This window comes from Urocitellus parryii, chromosome 1, assembly GCF_045843805.1.
Source record: "Urocitellus parryii isolate mUroPar1 chromosome 1, mUroPar1.hap1, whole genome shotgun sequence".
Taxonomy (NCBI): Eukaryota; Metazoa; Chordata; class Mammalia; order Rodentia; family Sciuridae; genus Urocitellus; species Urocitellus parryii.
In genome coordinates, this window is record NC_135531.1 from 229,920,603 (window position 1) to 229,937,336 (window position 16,734).

Below are 16,734 nucleotides of genomic sequence, written 5' to 3' on the forward strand. Positions count from 1 at the left end.
CAGTGGCCCACACTGCCACACCAGGACAAAGTTCAGACTATTTTGTTCCCTTCTTAAGAGAGGAGGTTATCCTATCCAGATACAGCAACAGTTTGGCAAACACCCAGGCAGAGTGCATTTTGCTATTGTACATTTTAATGATGAGCATCATGTCCATTTGTAGAGGGTAGAAGCCCATGAAATACAAACTGAATGATGTACCCCCCCCCAGATGCCATTCAAATGAGAGCAGGTAAAAAAAAATAATAAAATCTTTTATTATATTAAAAGAAACAACTTAGAAGTACTCACATTGTTAGATGATGACATTCTGGAAATTATCTTAAACTAATTCACATCAGGCTGGTGGACAGATTGAATGCAGACAGGTAATAAAGCAGTGTAAGCCTTGGAAACTTGAATTTGGCAGAGGATTAGGCATCCCAGATTAAGGATCAAGTGGAGTAACCATGACTTGGAATTCTGTTTTTTTTTTTTTTTTTTTTTTTTCCTGATTTTACTAGCCGCACATGTGAAACTCATAGCTGTGATGTGATTTCTTTTGGAAGCAGTTTGGTACAATTACATAAACAAGAGCAGCAATGGTTCTTTGGTTCCTACTGGTCCTTTTATTAGTTTAGAAGAGGAAGTGCACCTCTGGGAAGGCAGGTATGTGCATTTTCTTAATCCACCTTTCATTTTACTTTGCAAGTCTTCCATTTCATTACTTATTAAAATCGTCATCAGGTGGCAAGAAGACAGAGTTCAAATTGCTTCACATTTCATATGCGTTTTTTCTCCCAGATCTAGGCTCACTGGTGAATAACTGTAAGTAAGACTTTTCTCTTAGAATAATGAAAATAATGGGTTTTATTACCAAAACAACAACAACAACAAAACCAAACAAAAAAACCAAAACCCTTAATAATAGGTTCCTGTGTTGACAATTTTAGTTTTAAAAATTGACTTGGGTCCTCTGCTAGATTTAGAAAAACATACAACTTCATTTGGATAGCAAAAGGGAATATGGGCATGCTAAGAAATGATCTGGAAATATCAAATAGTTCATGTCAAGCTCATGTGTGCCCTTCATTTCAAAGTTTGAAACTGGATGCTGATTTTTTCTGTTTCCTACCTCCCTCTTTCTTCTCTTCCTCTTCCTTCTTTCTTCACCTCCTCCTTTTCTTCTTTCTCCTCCTGCTCATCCTCCTTCTTCTACTTTTGTGGTACTGGGAATGGAGCCCAAGGGCACTCTACCACTGAGCTACATCCCCAGCTTTTTATTTATTTATTATTTTGAAACCGGGTGTTGCTAAGTTGCCCAGTCTGGTATCGAACTTGGGATCCTTCTGCCTCAGCCTCCTGAGTCTCTGAGATTACAGGACTGTTCCACCACTCCTGGTAGCTGTTGGTTTTTCTATGTTTAACTATTTTAGTTAAAATATTACCTGCAAAGTTTTTTTTCTTTTTTCTCAAGTGAATCATACTGAAATACTTAAAACCAGAAGCCAACAGTCCCTCATCTTTTCCCTTTTCTGATGCCCAAAGACATCTACTTTTAATTTTTTTAACCTAAATGGGTAGACTTTCCACCATATTTCTCTATACTATATACATATGATTAGCATTTGGTTATTCACCTAATACTTACATAGTCCTTCTTACATACCAGATTTTCTCCTAAGAACTTTTAGCTATTTAATTCTTATAACAGTCCTTTGCGATAATTACTGTCTTTATCCCCAGTTTTAGATGAGAAAATGGAGTCAGAGAGAGGCTATGTCCTATGCCCAAGGGTCACAGCTAGCACAGGGCAGAGAGGAGCAGTTCTGCCAGAGCCTGCCCTGAACCAGGAATGACGACGAGTGCAGATGGAAGATGATGTCCCCTGCACCTCCCCTCACACTCCCAGGGTGATCCATGTACAGGGGTTTCCTGATGTCACCCTATAGATAGGGCTCACTGCTATGGCAACTAGTGCACAGTGATGTCTTCACTTGCTGGAATGAGGATTTCTTTGAAAACTCTCAGTCTTCTCACCCACAAACTCTGTAAAATGCCTCTCAAAAGTCAAAAGTGTCACACTTTTATTTGGTTCTTTCTGTCCTGGGAGTAACCTGATCCGGCTTCCCTTGATGATCTTTCAGGGGTTCCTCTTCCCTTTCTGGGGTTGATCTCTTATCTCTTGCATTATACACCTTTCTGTTTCCTCAATCTCTTCTTTTGCAGAAGCACATCTGCCAGTGGATTCATGAGAAAGCACCCTCCCTTCACTGGGGAAATTGTTTTGGGGACTTTTCAGATTAAATATATATATATATATATATTCTATTTGCTGTACTCACTTGTTACTTAGCCTAACAATTCTAGGTTGAAACAGTTTCACTCAGAATTTCAAAAGACTGCTCTGTTGTTGTTCAGCTCCCAAAGTTGTTTTTGAGAATATACCATTCTTATTCCTAATAAGCTAAGGATGGTTTAGCACTGAGCCATATTCCCAGTTGTTTTTAATTTTGAGACAGGCCCCAGGCTGACCTTGTATTGGGGATCCTCCTGCCTCAGCCTATTTTCAGTGTTCCTTGATTTTCTTTCTTTTAGAATCCTCTCTCTATTCCTGGTGTCCATCAATTTCACAAAGGTATGTTTGGTTTCAGACTTTTTTCAGTCAATTTTCGTGGTAAACCTAATCTGCATGTTCTACTTCTTCAGCACATCCTCTTTTTAATTTTGTTCTTATTGTTAATTTTCTCTTCAGTGTTTTTCTTGTCCTCATTGAATGGCACTCCAGTTGGTTGAATCTTGGACTTCTTGCGTTGATTTCCTTATTTTTAAAAAATTTCTTCTCTCCCATTTCCTTTTTTTTGAGGGGGGGCACTGGGGATTGAACTCAGGACACTCAACCACTGAGTCACATCCCCAGCCCTATTTTGTATATTATTTAGAGACAGGGTCTCACTGAGTTGTTGAGCACCTCACTAAGTTGCTGAGGCTGGCTTTGAACTCTCGATCCTCTGGCCTCAGCCTCCCAAGCCTCTAGGACTATAGGCATGCACCTGGCTCCATTTTCTATACAGACTTTTCTTCTTTCTTTCCAGAAGTTTTTTATTTACAAGAATTTATTCCTGTTCCTTTCCTAACAGCATTCTGTTCTTTGCCTGTGGAAGGAGTATCTCTTTTTTTCTTTCTGAAAATACTAATAATACTTTTTCAGTTGTTTTCTTCTGCTCCAATGCACATTTTAAGAGTAAAGTGATACAAAGCTCACCCTGCACCTGTGTGCAGGTAGTGCCTACAGATTTCTTGGGGCTCACCACAGGATGACCTGACTTTTCTTTTGCTGGTGTCCTCTAGTCTGGCTGCTGGTTACTGTACAAGTAGGGGTGAGCGTAACCCTCTACTACATGGAGAGGGGTTGGGGACCTGGGGACTCACTGCTTCCTTGGCACCCTTATCCACCTTAGCTCATTTTTGTGATATCTGAGGCCTTCTATTCCTGAGCTGAGGCAGGGTCTGGGGGCATTGTTTGTCATGTATGCCCCTTCTTCCAATCCTTCCACTCTTGCTCTTCTCCACTAAATTATGAACCATCCTCTCTGTTTTCATATGTTATGGTTCCATGAAAGGGGGAATTTGTGTCCATTTCTGTTCTTGTTAGAAAGTGGTTTTTCGAAAGGGGAAGGAGGTATAAATGTATTTTTTTTTTCTGTCATCAATGTTACCTTGAAACTATTAGTCAGCTTCATTGGACTTGGTTTTACTAATGCTAAGTAAATCCTGAAAGTCTATCATAAAGTAATAATATTATGGTACCGTGAAAACAAGTTTCTTAAAATAGCAGTGCTGCACTGAAATTTAGAGATTTTGCCTGTGAAATGTTATTGACTAGAATTAGCCGATGAATCAGTACATTAAGAGAAAGGATAATGTTTAAATATGGTCATTTGGACTAGATATTTAGTTAGAAGTGAATATCAAATGCCATCTAATAGGTTCAAAATCAACATCCCAAATCATTTTGAAGCCATCAGTTAGCAGTCTCACCTTTATATTCTCCCCTGGAAATCCAACATCAGGCTCTTAAATTATTGTGTCATGGACACTTTTGAGAATTTGATGAAAGCCATGGCCTGTCTTTCTAGAATTTCAAAAATAATTTATTGTATTCAAAGACCATAGATCCCATTTCTGTATCTCCGAATAACAAATCCCTGAAGTACAACATACTCACAGTCCCACAAAACACATTTGCCTCTCAACTGTGATACCTGAGTTACTGAAGCAGCACCTATCTCTTGACTGTGATTTAAAGCTGCCTGGTAAATGGTTTCTGAGAATCATCAGGCCTGAAAAGTGTCCACCTGCCACTAAGTGTCCATTTGCCCCTCCCCCACCCTCATCCATCTTCCTTCTGGCCCTGTCCATTCAGACTCACATTTACCCACATTGAGTAGAAAAAGTCAACTGCCTGCTAAAGATAATACACCTTCAGGAGGAAACAGAGAGGTGGCAGGAGGCATACATTAATGCATTTATCCCACTTTTGAATCATTAGCTGTACTATTTTGCTTCCAAACAAAATTATTACTGTTTTGTTTTCACCCGGCAATTGTGTTTTGTTGAGCTTTATGTTAATCATCTTCTTTCTTGTGTTCCCTCATGATTTGTATCAGGAATATAGGCGTGAATGCAATATGTCTAAGTAAGGAAACAGAGCATATAGACCTGGTTCCCTGTCACCCTCTTCAGAAGGCGAGCAGGTCTTTAGGGTCAGTCCTTCATTGGGCGGGATAACCCCATCCCCAGCTCTATCAAATGGAGTAACAAGATCTCCGAGGTACCCAAACTAGTAAGACTGATTCTCAGGGTCATGGAGAGTACCAACTAATTTATGTCATTAGCTAACATAAAATTTCAGCCAGCTAGGATGCACCACCATTTCAAAGCTGACAGGACTACTAGTGAATGGAGGAATATGATGGCCAGAGAAAAGTGATCTTCATTTTGTGGCTCTGTTGAATCCCAAAAGACACAAAAATATCAGTTGTAATATCAACACTTACTGGTGTTATAGAGGATTCTTTCATTTAACAAATGTTATTAAGTGCCTGTTATGTATCAAGAAATTTGTATATTTGAGAAATGAGTCTTAGGATAATATTAACAATAGTAACTCCTTCTATAATGCTTAGTATAGGCCAGGCATTTTTCTAAATACCCTAAAATCATTAACCCATTTAATCCTTACAACTACTCTCTGAAGTAGATGCCATTTTTATCTCCCCATTTTATGGATGAGGATATTGAGGAACAAGATCACTGGGCTGAAAAGCATTTGAGGTGGGACTAGAGCCCAGGCAACCTGCCTCATGAGCTGAGACTGTGTTCTTATGTGTTGTGCTATCCAGCCTCTACCTAAGAATTTAGGTTTACTTGTGCAGGTTTTCAATACTTTTTGAGATGATGGAACATTACGTAGTAGGGCCTTAAAGAATTACTTGGTGTGTGCTTTATTCCATGAAGTATGTTACACTAGTACTAGGCGATATTACAGAGCCATTGGGCCTTTTTTTTTTTTTGTCTAAACATGGTTCTTGTGCACCAAGGTGTACCCGATAATATACAATACTTTATAAATGAGGCTGGATATTTAAATATGGTCATTTGACTAGATACTTAGTTAGAGATATTTAGTTAGAGACAGTAATTTGTATATAATATCCTAATTTTATAAAATGTCTAAATATATGCATTAGAAAAAGGTTATCAGGATATATATCAAAACATTATGGGTAGTAGGATTACAGGTGACAAAATTTTTCCTTTATATGCTCAAATTTCCATAAAGAACATTTACTCAGTAAAATGCATATACTCTGTGTGTATTTGTAAGTTCTTTTTGTTTGTTTGTTTAAGAATAAAGTCATACTTTACCAAACTGGCCTAACTTGGAATAAAAGGTGACATCTTGAAAAAAAGTCCATTCATTTATTCATTGAGCAAATATTTATTAAGCACTTAAGCTACTCCAGGAACCAGGAACATGCCAGCAAAGGACAAGACCAGGATTCTGGCTCCTGCTTCACATGCAGTATTGTCACACTTCAATAGCACCATACGGGCCTTTTTTCTAATGAGAGACCAACACAACATGGTTCCTTTGTGGAAGAGGGTAATTGTAGAAATGGCCGGCTGCTCTTGCTTTTGTTCCTGGAGAAGGTGCATGTGGGCTGCAAGCCCTTGTCATGTCTGCAGCCCTGGCACAGTATCTAAGAAAGTGATGCCAGAAATTCTGCCCTCACATCTCTTTTTGAACCTGACTGTTGCAGGCACTGAATGACGAGGGATTTCTTTAGGAGTTCATCCTGTTGATTCTGAGATCTGACAGATGGCAAACTGAAAGGAAGGGAATTCAATAATGTATCAGAGATTCCAAATGGTAGCAGAAATGCCAAACTGAAGGTGCTGATGTGCAGGTACTACTTCAGAACCCTGGTGGACTGGGTGAAGGTGAGCAACAGCATGGTGGTTTTGGGAGGAGGAGTGCTGTCTTTCTTCCTTCCCTTCCTCTTTCTCTCTTCTGGTCAAGAAGAGCAAAGAATATTATTCAGACCATTGCAATAGCTTTGGAAGACATGATTCTCAAGGAAGTGCCTGCTCTAGAAGAACCTGCACACCATATCCCTAATCTGTGCTGTCATGTCTTAACCCGGGTGTATATGGCTTGAACTTGGAGGTCCTATGAACTGTGGGGTGAAGAGCAGAATTGACATAAGAAACATTTAATTTTCAATATTTGCAAGGTTACTGTCAGAAGCTTTGTTTTCTACATTACTAAGTCAAATGTACTTCAGTCAAAAAGTACTCTTTGAGGGTTTCATTGTAAATGTTATATACAAGATCACCATAAATGATCCCAAATTGCAGTGGCAATGGCTTGCCAGGTCTGGTAGGCCACTGTCAACATGAGGAGTCTATGAAGTTAGGTCTCCTAACTGGGATGAATGGTTCTCTAAGAGGAATGTCTTCAATCACCCCCCATCTCTAGTTCAGCACATATCCCAGTCACGGGGTGGCATAAAGGTGGTGAAAAAAATGTTAAGGTGTGTGTTTGGGCTATACATGCATTTATAGCAAGCATTCTGCTTTTGGGAGTATAATTCATTGGCTTTTGGATACAATGGCAACCTCTCAATACATGAGCTGAGGGGCAGGCTGAGGAGTATAAACTATTCATAAGCTCCAAAGCCAGGATTTGTAGGCAGAAGATTTTCTCAAGTGTTAGGGTAGAAGTTGACTTCAACTGCCTACTGGGGAGGAGGGGGGGCTTTCTTTAAAAGTATTTAAAAGTAAATTCATATTGTTTGATGCCACAACCTACATTCTTTTAAAAAAGAAAGATCCTATCTTTGCCAACTACAGATGGTGTATGATGTAAGTAGGTGGAGGAGAAGAGCAGCAATCAACCACAATCCTCTACTGAGAGGGGAACACCCAACCAGATGAACGATAGTAACCAGATTTGCCTGCCAACATTTGGGTCTGATGGCTTAAAAAAAGGTACTTCAGCTTCATTTCAAGGTCCAGGGACCAGAACCTTACCAGCTGTTAGGGGATGCCTTCCAGCACTGAAATGCTAACAGGCATCCTTTTCAGATAAGGCAACATCATTCCAACCAACTGTAGCTTGCCCAGTTATCCATGGGAGTGGGAGAGCTTTATCAAATTCGTTCCTCTTTCTTCTTTAGAGGAATGTACCCAAATATTGGCATTAATTAAATATTTAAGTCCACAGTGATGCTTTCTTTATCAAACTCAGAGCTGGGAGACCTTATAGTCTACACCTGACTTTCCTTTACAACCGGAAGCTCCTAAAGGCACTTACCATCAAATCATGAAACCCAAGGCATGTTTTGGGCATATGATAACTCTTAACATCAAATAATGCTACAAATGCTTATCTATGTAAATTTCAGAAAGGCCAGACAGAAACAGGGGCCTGTCTAGTACAACTGTATGTGTCAAGTGGGTGTTTGGTGCATAAATGAGAAAACTAAACTTCATTTAGACAATTATATTTAGTTATACTTAACCACTTCCATTACTTAATTTTTAATCTATTTATTAACATAATTTTAAAAGTCTTTATTTGGGAAGTTAAAAGATACAAAAAAATAGACGACAATATTGAAAGCCATGTTTTCATTAGCCAATGGCAACAGGAATCCAGTTTCACCAATCCTATTTCATCTGTCTCTTCACATGCAGTGTTTTGTTTGCTAGAATATTTCAAAGCAAACCTATGGCATATTTCAAAGCAAGTCAACCCTCTTCATTTCATTCTCAAGAAGCCCTAATGAGGACAAATAAAAATTGGTCAATATATCTCTACCTCTGCTCTCATATTTTGATCAAATGTGCTAAAAGACATACAAATAGTACAGGAAAATTTCAGACTAGATTACTAGTCAATAAAAATGAAATAAAATTTTAGAAAAAGACTTGAGAAAATTGAGGCTTTTACTTCAACTAAGATAATACAACAAATATAGCTTTTGTAGCACATTTACTGCATTAAGCAAAACAAAAGAAAAAGAAAATGAAATTCTTAGGGAACATAGATTTCAAACATTGAGAATATATGTGTTTTATGTTTTTTTTTCCCCTTGAGGATAAAGACAGGATGTTTTGTCCATGTTTAGAAATACAGTTTATATTTTATTACGATAAATTACTACTGAACTCAATATAATACAACATACGGTTTGTGAGCACAGAAAATGAAGCAGATCACTTGGTGCACATGAATTGTGCAGAAAGACAGATCTCTAAAGTGCTGTGAGAAGCTAGGTTGGTGAATTTCAAGAATATGAGGCCTCTGCCAAACTTACCCTAATTTTTATTAAACATCACTGAGCCAAGATTAAACATGAGACCCATGAAAAATCAAAACTTTTTAAAGCTCCTAACTTAACACCCTTAGGTGCCAGGTTTCAGTTAAGAAAGTGCCACTGCACAGTCATGCACTGTGGAAAATGGAGGCCGTGATAAACGACCGTGGCTCTGCTGCTGGATCTCTCTGACCTGAAGGATTCAGCCGGCGTCATAAAACATAAAGCGACAGATTAAGCAGTTTACCAACACCATAAAAATCTCAAGAATAAATTCACTTTAATCAAAAATTCTGTATTGTAACTAGGCAGCCCTGGCCCCCAAACCACATACATTTCCTTACAAGCCCCTGTCCATGAGCAAGAGCTCATATTCTCCCTGTAACACCAGACACGATTATGTTCATACACTTTTACAATTTACATGTCCTAAGAAAAATACCCAGCTCGGGCTGATGGTGCGGGAGAATTTATTTTCACTAGAAGGGGAATGACCCATAACTCATGAATGGCAGCGCTTAAAGTGAGTTATGGAGGTTACTCTCCTGTGAGAGGAAATGGATTGGATTATCCTTCTGCCCAATTGTATGTTTGGTTATTAGCACACCAGGTTTTTAATTACGTGTGGCTTTGCCATTTTCCTTTTATAAAATAAATGTGGATAAAGGGGATGTCAGCTAGAAGCCCAGAGTGCCTAATTGAGGTTCTGAGATGTAGGCAGAGAGAATAAAAATAGGAACATTCTTACATGATGAAAAGATAGGAGTCCTAAATGTAATTTAAACATAATATTCAAATTGATTAGCTCCATAGTTAATTTATAGTACCCAGTGCTGACATTTGGCAAGAACATCAAAAATCACCTTTTCCTAAATTAAAAATTTGCCATCTTTTAGGTTATACCTATATGAAGATAAAAGAATAGGTTTTTCTAACATGCATATTTTATTATATTTTTATGATAATGTTGCCATTTTTAAAGTAAATATAACTAGTTGCTGCTTACATTGATAAGGAAATGCAAATGATGTTTGATGATTATAAATATAAATTACTGCTTGCTACCTTGCTATAATTAGTTACAGAACAAAACATTTAGATCTCTTTGTATCCACCAGTGTTACAATCTAGAAGGGAATTTAATTTCTGCTAAGATTAGGATTCTGGTTATTGAGCGAAAGTATTTTATTTAAAAATTCAATTGGTTCTGTCTTCTTGGAGGGAAAGAAGAGAGACCCAACTTTGCTTCTGTAATTTCCTTCCGGAAGAAATTTTCTACCTCAAAAATCAAGGACTCTTTTTTTCTGTAAACTGCGGACAGCGGACAAGGCATTATCCTCTGGCTGGTGAACAGGATGGATTTTCTCCCTAAACGTCCCTTCTGCTTTCTACTTTGAATTATCAACAAAACGGCTTGGCTTATCTCTGAAAATAACCTTGTTGACAACACAAATATGGACTTAAACACGTTACCTCCACATTTAAGATGTAAGAAGCCCCCAGTAAATGTCAGGGGGTGTCAATGTGTTTGCCGTGATACTTGGTTATTATTAGTGTTTAACTGCAATTCCCCACCAGCGCCATGCCGCCGGCACCACCATAAATTTTAATGTGATCATGTGCTCTTCCCTTTTCATATCCAGTGAATTCTGTAAGATCATAATATTCTATATGAACCCTAGCTGAACCTTACTGTGATATGAAGGAAGAACAAGATTTCTAGCAGTGATAGTGCTTCATCATTTTATAGTTTTTTTTTTTAAACTGGACACTGAGAAACATGGTTCCTTGAATAATATTACCCTAAACCAAATTCACTCATTCAATTAATCTTTATTGAGCCCGTACAGGATGCAGGGCATGGCCCAAAGTGCTAATGAGTACATTTATGGGATAGTAAAGAATACTGATTCTTAAGGAAAGCTTTCTTCCCCCTTGGAAAATCTGTCAGAGCTCATACATCATTTATAAAACCGAAAAATATCTCTGCAACCTTAGTGCCACTTCATGCCTTTTATTTTATAGAACACAAACAAAAGCACAGCCCTATATCTGGTCTATGTTGTGAATAAAAGAAATATATCTATCATCTTTAGGCATGTGCTTGATTGGATATTTATTCTACATATTTCTATAAATAGAATCTGTATAATGACCATTGATCTGCAGGGTTTTATTCCTCATTTTAAGTATAAATAATAACAGGAACTACCCGTTCCTGGTGGTTTTTGGAGGAATTCAAATTTTGGTAAATTTTAACTATTTAAATATCTCCTTAAAAGCAAAAAATAATATTGAAGCTTTCATTGTATAAATTTAAAAATCCAGGCCAGATACATTCAACAAATTAACAAGTGATGGGTGTGGTTACCAGTGAACTAGATATGTCCATCATTTTATATCAAATAGCTGGTGCTACAAAATAGTTGTTTTTATTTCTTTTAATTTCTAAAGAAACAAAGCCACTTTGTTACCTAGCCATAAACCTGAATACTTTTGCAAACATAATTCTGAGTCAATACATTAATTTTCTGTGTGTGAAATCCCTTTAGGGTTAAAGGTTAGGAAACTGGTACATATATTTACAATTTGCTTGTCCTGTTGTTCGTGGTGCCAAAATATGCTTGGCAGTGGCACACAACTATGCATCTTCCCACTCCCAGAGACAATGGGCTTATGAAAACACACAACCAGGGATTCAAGGTCATATGGAGAAAGCAGTATTATTTATGCCATCAGCCAGTGGACCAGGAGGCTTTCAGGTTTGCATCAAACAAGCCCATCCTGATAAGAGATTCTTGTTAAACAGACCAGCATTGTCGGTGTTTCTTCTAAGGAAAGCTCTTATTACCCAGTGGGGAGTGTGCCCCAGCATCTCCTGTGCTAGGAGAAAAGCCACACATTCAAGGAAGGTTGGTAAAGATTTTTTTTTTTTTTTTTTGTCTTTTCTGACAACTGGATGGGAAACTTTGCCTTGGAGCGCCATCTAGAGGAAAATTTAGTGTATACACCATTCCTGGCTTTTTGATCCAGGCAGCATCCCGTGATTGTTGGATGGTGAATATTTCTTTCCAGATAAATAAGAAAACTTTGGTTCTAATTCATCACATGGAAATAGCATATGAGATATCTTGATAGAAATAGAATCACTGATGATATAAAACCAGTTGAAGACTCTAACCATCTTCAGGAGTGTTTGGAGCATTAGTGCCCATTCATGGAAATAACTTGGGAATCATTTTGCCATAGGCTGAGATCATATTTCACAAATTAGAAATGATGAGTGACTTAAATTCATTTTTATTTACACTGATCAAGTAAGCTTTGTTATTTTTTTCTTGATTATTTTCTTAATTTAAAAATGTCTGAATAACCAGATTTCATGGTCAGGTTGAAAAAAAAATGCTTGGGTTACAGATATAAAAAATTTGACATTTTCATCTTATTGTATGTAATTCTTTCAACAAAACATAATGAGTGGAAGATAATAATTTTTAAAGATCCAGCTATACAACTCAATATGAGGGAGAAAAAATGATATTCTCTATAGTATTCTTTCAAAGCCATGATTTTTTTCTTTTTCTTTACTTTGTGATCTTCCCAACATTCCTTAGAGAATTTTAACAGCAAACGGTTCTATTTTTGCAGTAGCATGAATACACAAACAAAACCCAAACCTTTTCTACCAGTGTCACTCTTTAAGTCTGCTAACCAGACATAACCTTACCCCTGAAATATTGTGAGCTTTGAGTATCCCCATGGTAGTGGTAGGATCTGAGAGTTCTATTTCCTTTCATTTCATAAGTATCAAGTTGTCGATACCATGAAAATACTCACTGATGAAAGCTGAGTATATGTTTCTTTAAACTCTGAAACGTCCACCCTGACCCCGCTGTCCTCACCAGATCCCCATATCCCAACTGTTTTCATGTTTGTCATAAAAATTTGGCTTTGTCCTTGACATCTCTAATTCACAATACCATGGGCATTCCTATTTCCTTTGCTGAACAAGATTTCTGCTGGCTGATTTTGGCAACTCCATTAATCTATAGGTTCTCCAAAACAATCAATTAATAAGTTAAATTTCTCTGTGAGCCAGACATACAACCTCTACACACAGAAGTTGTTTCTTGTCTCTTGAAATCTGATGAAGAAAAGTAAAATGAAGGTGTTTTTGTTTTCAAGCAAGATTGACACTTGAGCAATAAAACTTCATGGTCCAAAGTATCTTCTGTCCACAATTGATTGACTGCTGCTCTGACTGGAACCCAACACGAGGAAGAGTTCAGTTTTCCAGGCCAATCTGCCTGTTTCTTAAGCAGAGAAGGACCTAAACTACAGGCCCTGTGTGGAGAAGGAATACATTCTAGTCCCATCTTCTTATGCTATGTGTACACTTGAGTCCAAATGAATCCAAGGTATTTGTTGAAAACTTGACAAGCAGGTGACAGTACAAGGTGCTGGCAGGGCCCTCAATACAAAGGTGTTGAGAAAATAAGTGAATATTGTTGAAAGAATAAGAAATTCTCTCTTCTCTCAAGCAGTTTATTCTACAGGAGAATGAGAGATTGTGACCTTAAAATACACTGTAGAAAGATAGATGCGTTGTACCAGATACAGTTCAGAGACAGAAGTAATTATTGATGCTTTGGGAGAAAGCAGAAAACTTCTCAGAAAAACTGGCATTAGATCAATGCCTTAAAGGATGAGCAAAATTTTAATAGGCAGAGAACAGGGCAGAAATTTTCATGAAGAAAAAGCAAAGAGTCTTTTTGTTGTTGTTGTTGTTGTTGTTTAGACCAAAAGAAGATGAGGGGGAAGGGGATTGGCAAGGATGGTGGAATGTGATGGTCATCATTATACAAAGTACATGTATGAAGACTTGAATTTGGTGTCAATATGCCTAATATACAAACAGAGATATGAAAAAAAAATCATAACCAAAAAAAGAAAAAGAAAAAGAAAATGTATTTCAGTTGGAATTCCCGATTTTTTGTCTAAATTTTAAACTGAGTGTAAAGATACAAGTGTTTTTAAAAATTTATAAGAATCCAAAACTCACATCTCTTTTTGCATGTTAGGTATGTTCACACACACATGTGCACATAGGTATATATATTAGTATGAGGTTAGTAAAACCCACGTATTTAAGCCAGAGAACATTTTCCTTTATGATAGTTTAACAATGTAAGTGGAAATAAGGCCAAAACAAGCCTTAATTCTTGCCAGAAAATGGGAATGAATGGAGGATTTTGTTTCGATCTTTGCCACAAACATTTGCTTTCAGATTTCATTCTGAGACTTGCCTCTGGCTGGCTGCCCTAGCTATCTGCATAAAACAGACCAGCTACCATCACTGGGTTAGATTAGAGCCCAGGGGCACAGGTTTTTAAGCCTAGTGAGCTTTTTAAACCCTCAAAACATCCACTCCTTCCTTCTCCTGTGGGCTTCCTGGATGTTCTTTCAAATAAGTTTTCTCTCAGGATTTCCATGATCCTCTGGGTAATGTTCACGCCTCCTGATGGCTTTCCAGCAGCCCAGAGAGTTTTACCCAAGGATCTTTTTGTTCCATTCCTCATCTCCATTGCTTTGAAAACCCAAGGGTTTCTTTTGCAAAAGAACCAGTTTACAAACAGAGAACACTGAAAAGAAGCTTCACTCAACATTTTGAGGTCACATCTACTTTGAGGTGTCAATGATTTTACAGCTTTAAAGCTGAGCACTGTTGCCCAACATGTACACTCACAACCAGGACAGGTAAGGACCGCCATAGAATAATCGCATGGCAATTTTTCCGAGAAATGAAAAGGTAGAGAAGGCCTGGCGGTCTACATGAATGAGAGGTGACCTTCCACCATCACTGAACACTTACTGTTAGCATCGCAAACATGAGCTGGCACACGTTGAAGGCGTGTCTCCAGTTGTGGTAAAGAACCATTCGATAATTTTTCCTCACTGTCAAAAGCCACCTGCACAGTGTCTGAAATAGGAGGGAGAGGTTATGTAAGGCACTTGCACGTGTCTTCAGTATCTTTGATGGTCCCACCATCAAAGCAATGCCTTGACGGATGATCAAAGCCTTCCAACAACACCCTCTCTGGTTATCACGGTACTCCCATGAGGTGTGCAGGGCAGGACTTATCATCTCCGTTTTGTCTTTGGGACACCTGCAGTTCACAATGGCTGACATGGCATCCCAGGTGCACTCCTTCCATCACCCAAGACATCTTACCTCGTAGTCGATTTTAAATTTCTGCACCATCCCCAGCTCCATGAACATCCGGAGGGCAGCTGTGATCATGGCATCAACATCGAGAGAAAAGTCATCAAAATGAATGTCATCAATGGCTAGTTCTGACACCAGAGGGATGTTGGCTGCCTAAACAAGCAAAAGACATAAGTCAAGCCAAGTTCACTAGCTTTCTCAAACCCCACATCCTGCTCGCCTCCTCTGCTTATCAGGAGTGCCACATAAATCAGGCCTGACCCGTACTTACACCCTGATACAGCTAAACTCTGAGCTGTTAATGTCTTTTGTTTTAGAACTGCAAATGCCCCAAGCAAATGAAGGGGGATGGGGAGGACAGCTAATCGGAAGATAAAATATACACACTAGATCTAGTCTGCAGAATTTAGAATACAAAACTGTCTAGTTTACTGGAACTGCGGTCATACAATATATTCTGATGCATATTACAAAGCACTAAATGCAAGAAACATCTGGGCAGCTAGCAGCTGTGAATTTTAATTGCTGCTATTCACAATGAGTCGGAATATACCACTTTGCCTTGTTTCTTGTGTTCTTATATCCTGTAGCTTGCACATGCTCTTTGTTATACACGTGTTCTGTATATTCAGAAGGACAGAAAAGATCAGACAGCACATCTTTGGTGCAAAATGTGTTGTCTTGATAAAAGAGAAATACTTGGATGATTAACATAAACCTATGTTTCACTGAGGGGGTAAATTTTGCTATATTGTTTAACTTCATTCTATCTAAACATCACAACATAATTACACTATTGGTTATTAGTCAAGGTTTCCAAAACATCATTAGGCAGCTGTCGATCAATTGACCGACACAAACCTAAAGGGGAGGGAAGAAAATCTTTGGAAATTATTTTTGTACTGATTTCATTGGGTTTGCCATGTCCTTTGGGTCACTCTTGATAAAGGAGTCATTTTTATGTTTTCAGGTTATTCGAGACCATTCAGGATTCATATTCCTAGTCTGTTCGCTGGGTATAAATTACCCTAGGAGGAATTTATGCCCTGGGACTATTTTGGCTGAGCAATTAAATCCAACCCTGGTCACGCTAAACATTCCAGAAACCAAATAATCAATCCTTCCTTCTCAATTCTATGCTCCTCCATAAGAGTTTACATCTCTAAGCTAAAATCTAGACATTGGTTATTCCTAGTAACAGTGGAAGAATAATGAATATATAAATGTGAAGATAAACTTTATTCTTAAGACTGTTTATTTTCATTAAAACTTAATCCTTTTATCTTTCAGAAAATCATTTTAATGTTAACATATTAATGTGCTTAATATTAACACATGTTTAATATGTTACCATGTATACTAGCTCCTAAAATTAAAAGGCTTGTGAAATTCAAACATGGAATATTCTTTATATATGTGTGTCTTTGCTTGGAGTCCCTGACCCCATGCAAGCACTTTATTTATTTACTTAAAACTATTTTTAACCAAAGTTGTAAATGCACACCTAATTTAAGAGCAGATTAGATCTACAAAGTCTCTCTCTCTCTCTCTCTCTCTCTCTCTCTCTCTCTCACACACACACACACACACACACACACACACACATATGCACACACACAAAAATACAACTTTCAAAAATCA

At 37.9% G+C, this 16,734-nt stretch overlaps 1 protein-coding gene across 2 annotated transcripts in view; it reads right to left on the minus strand.

The window, feature by feature from the left end:
- Pde11a (phosphodiesterase 11A) overlaps positions 1-16,734 on the minus strand; it is a 371,997-nt gene that overhangs the window by 73,175 nt on the left and 282,088 nt on the right. For both annotated transcript variants that reach the window (XM_026392015.2, XM_026392016.2), the window contains 2 exons: positions 15,100-15,246; positions 14,740-14,847 (listed from right to left, as the gene is read on the minus strand). In XM_026392015.2, the coding sequence (XP_026247800.1) occupies positions 14,740-14,847; positions 15,100-15,246 (255 nt within the window). The remainder of the gene's footprint in view (positions 1-14,739; positions 14,848-15,099; positions 15,247-16,734) is intronic.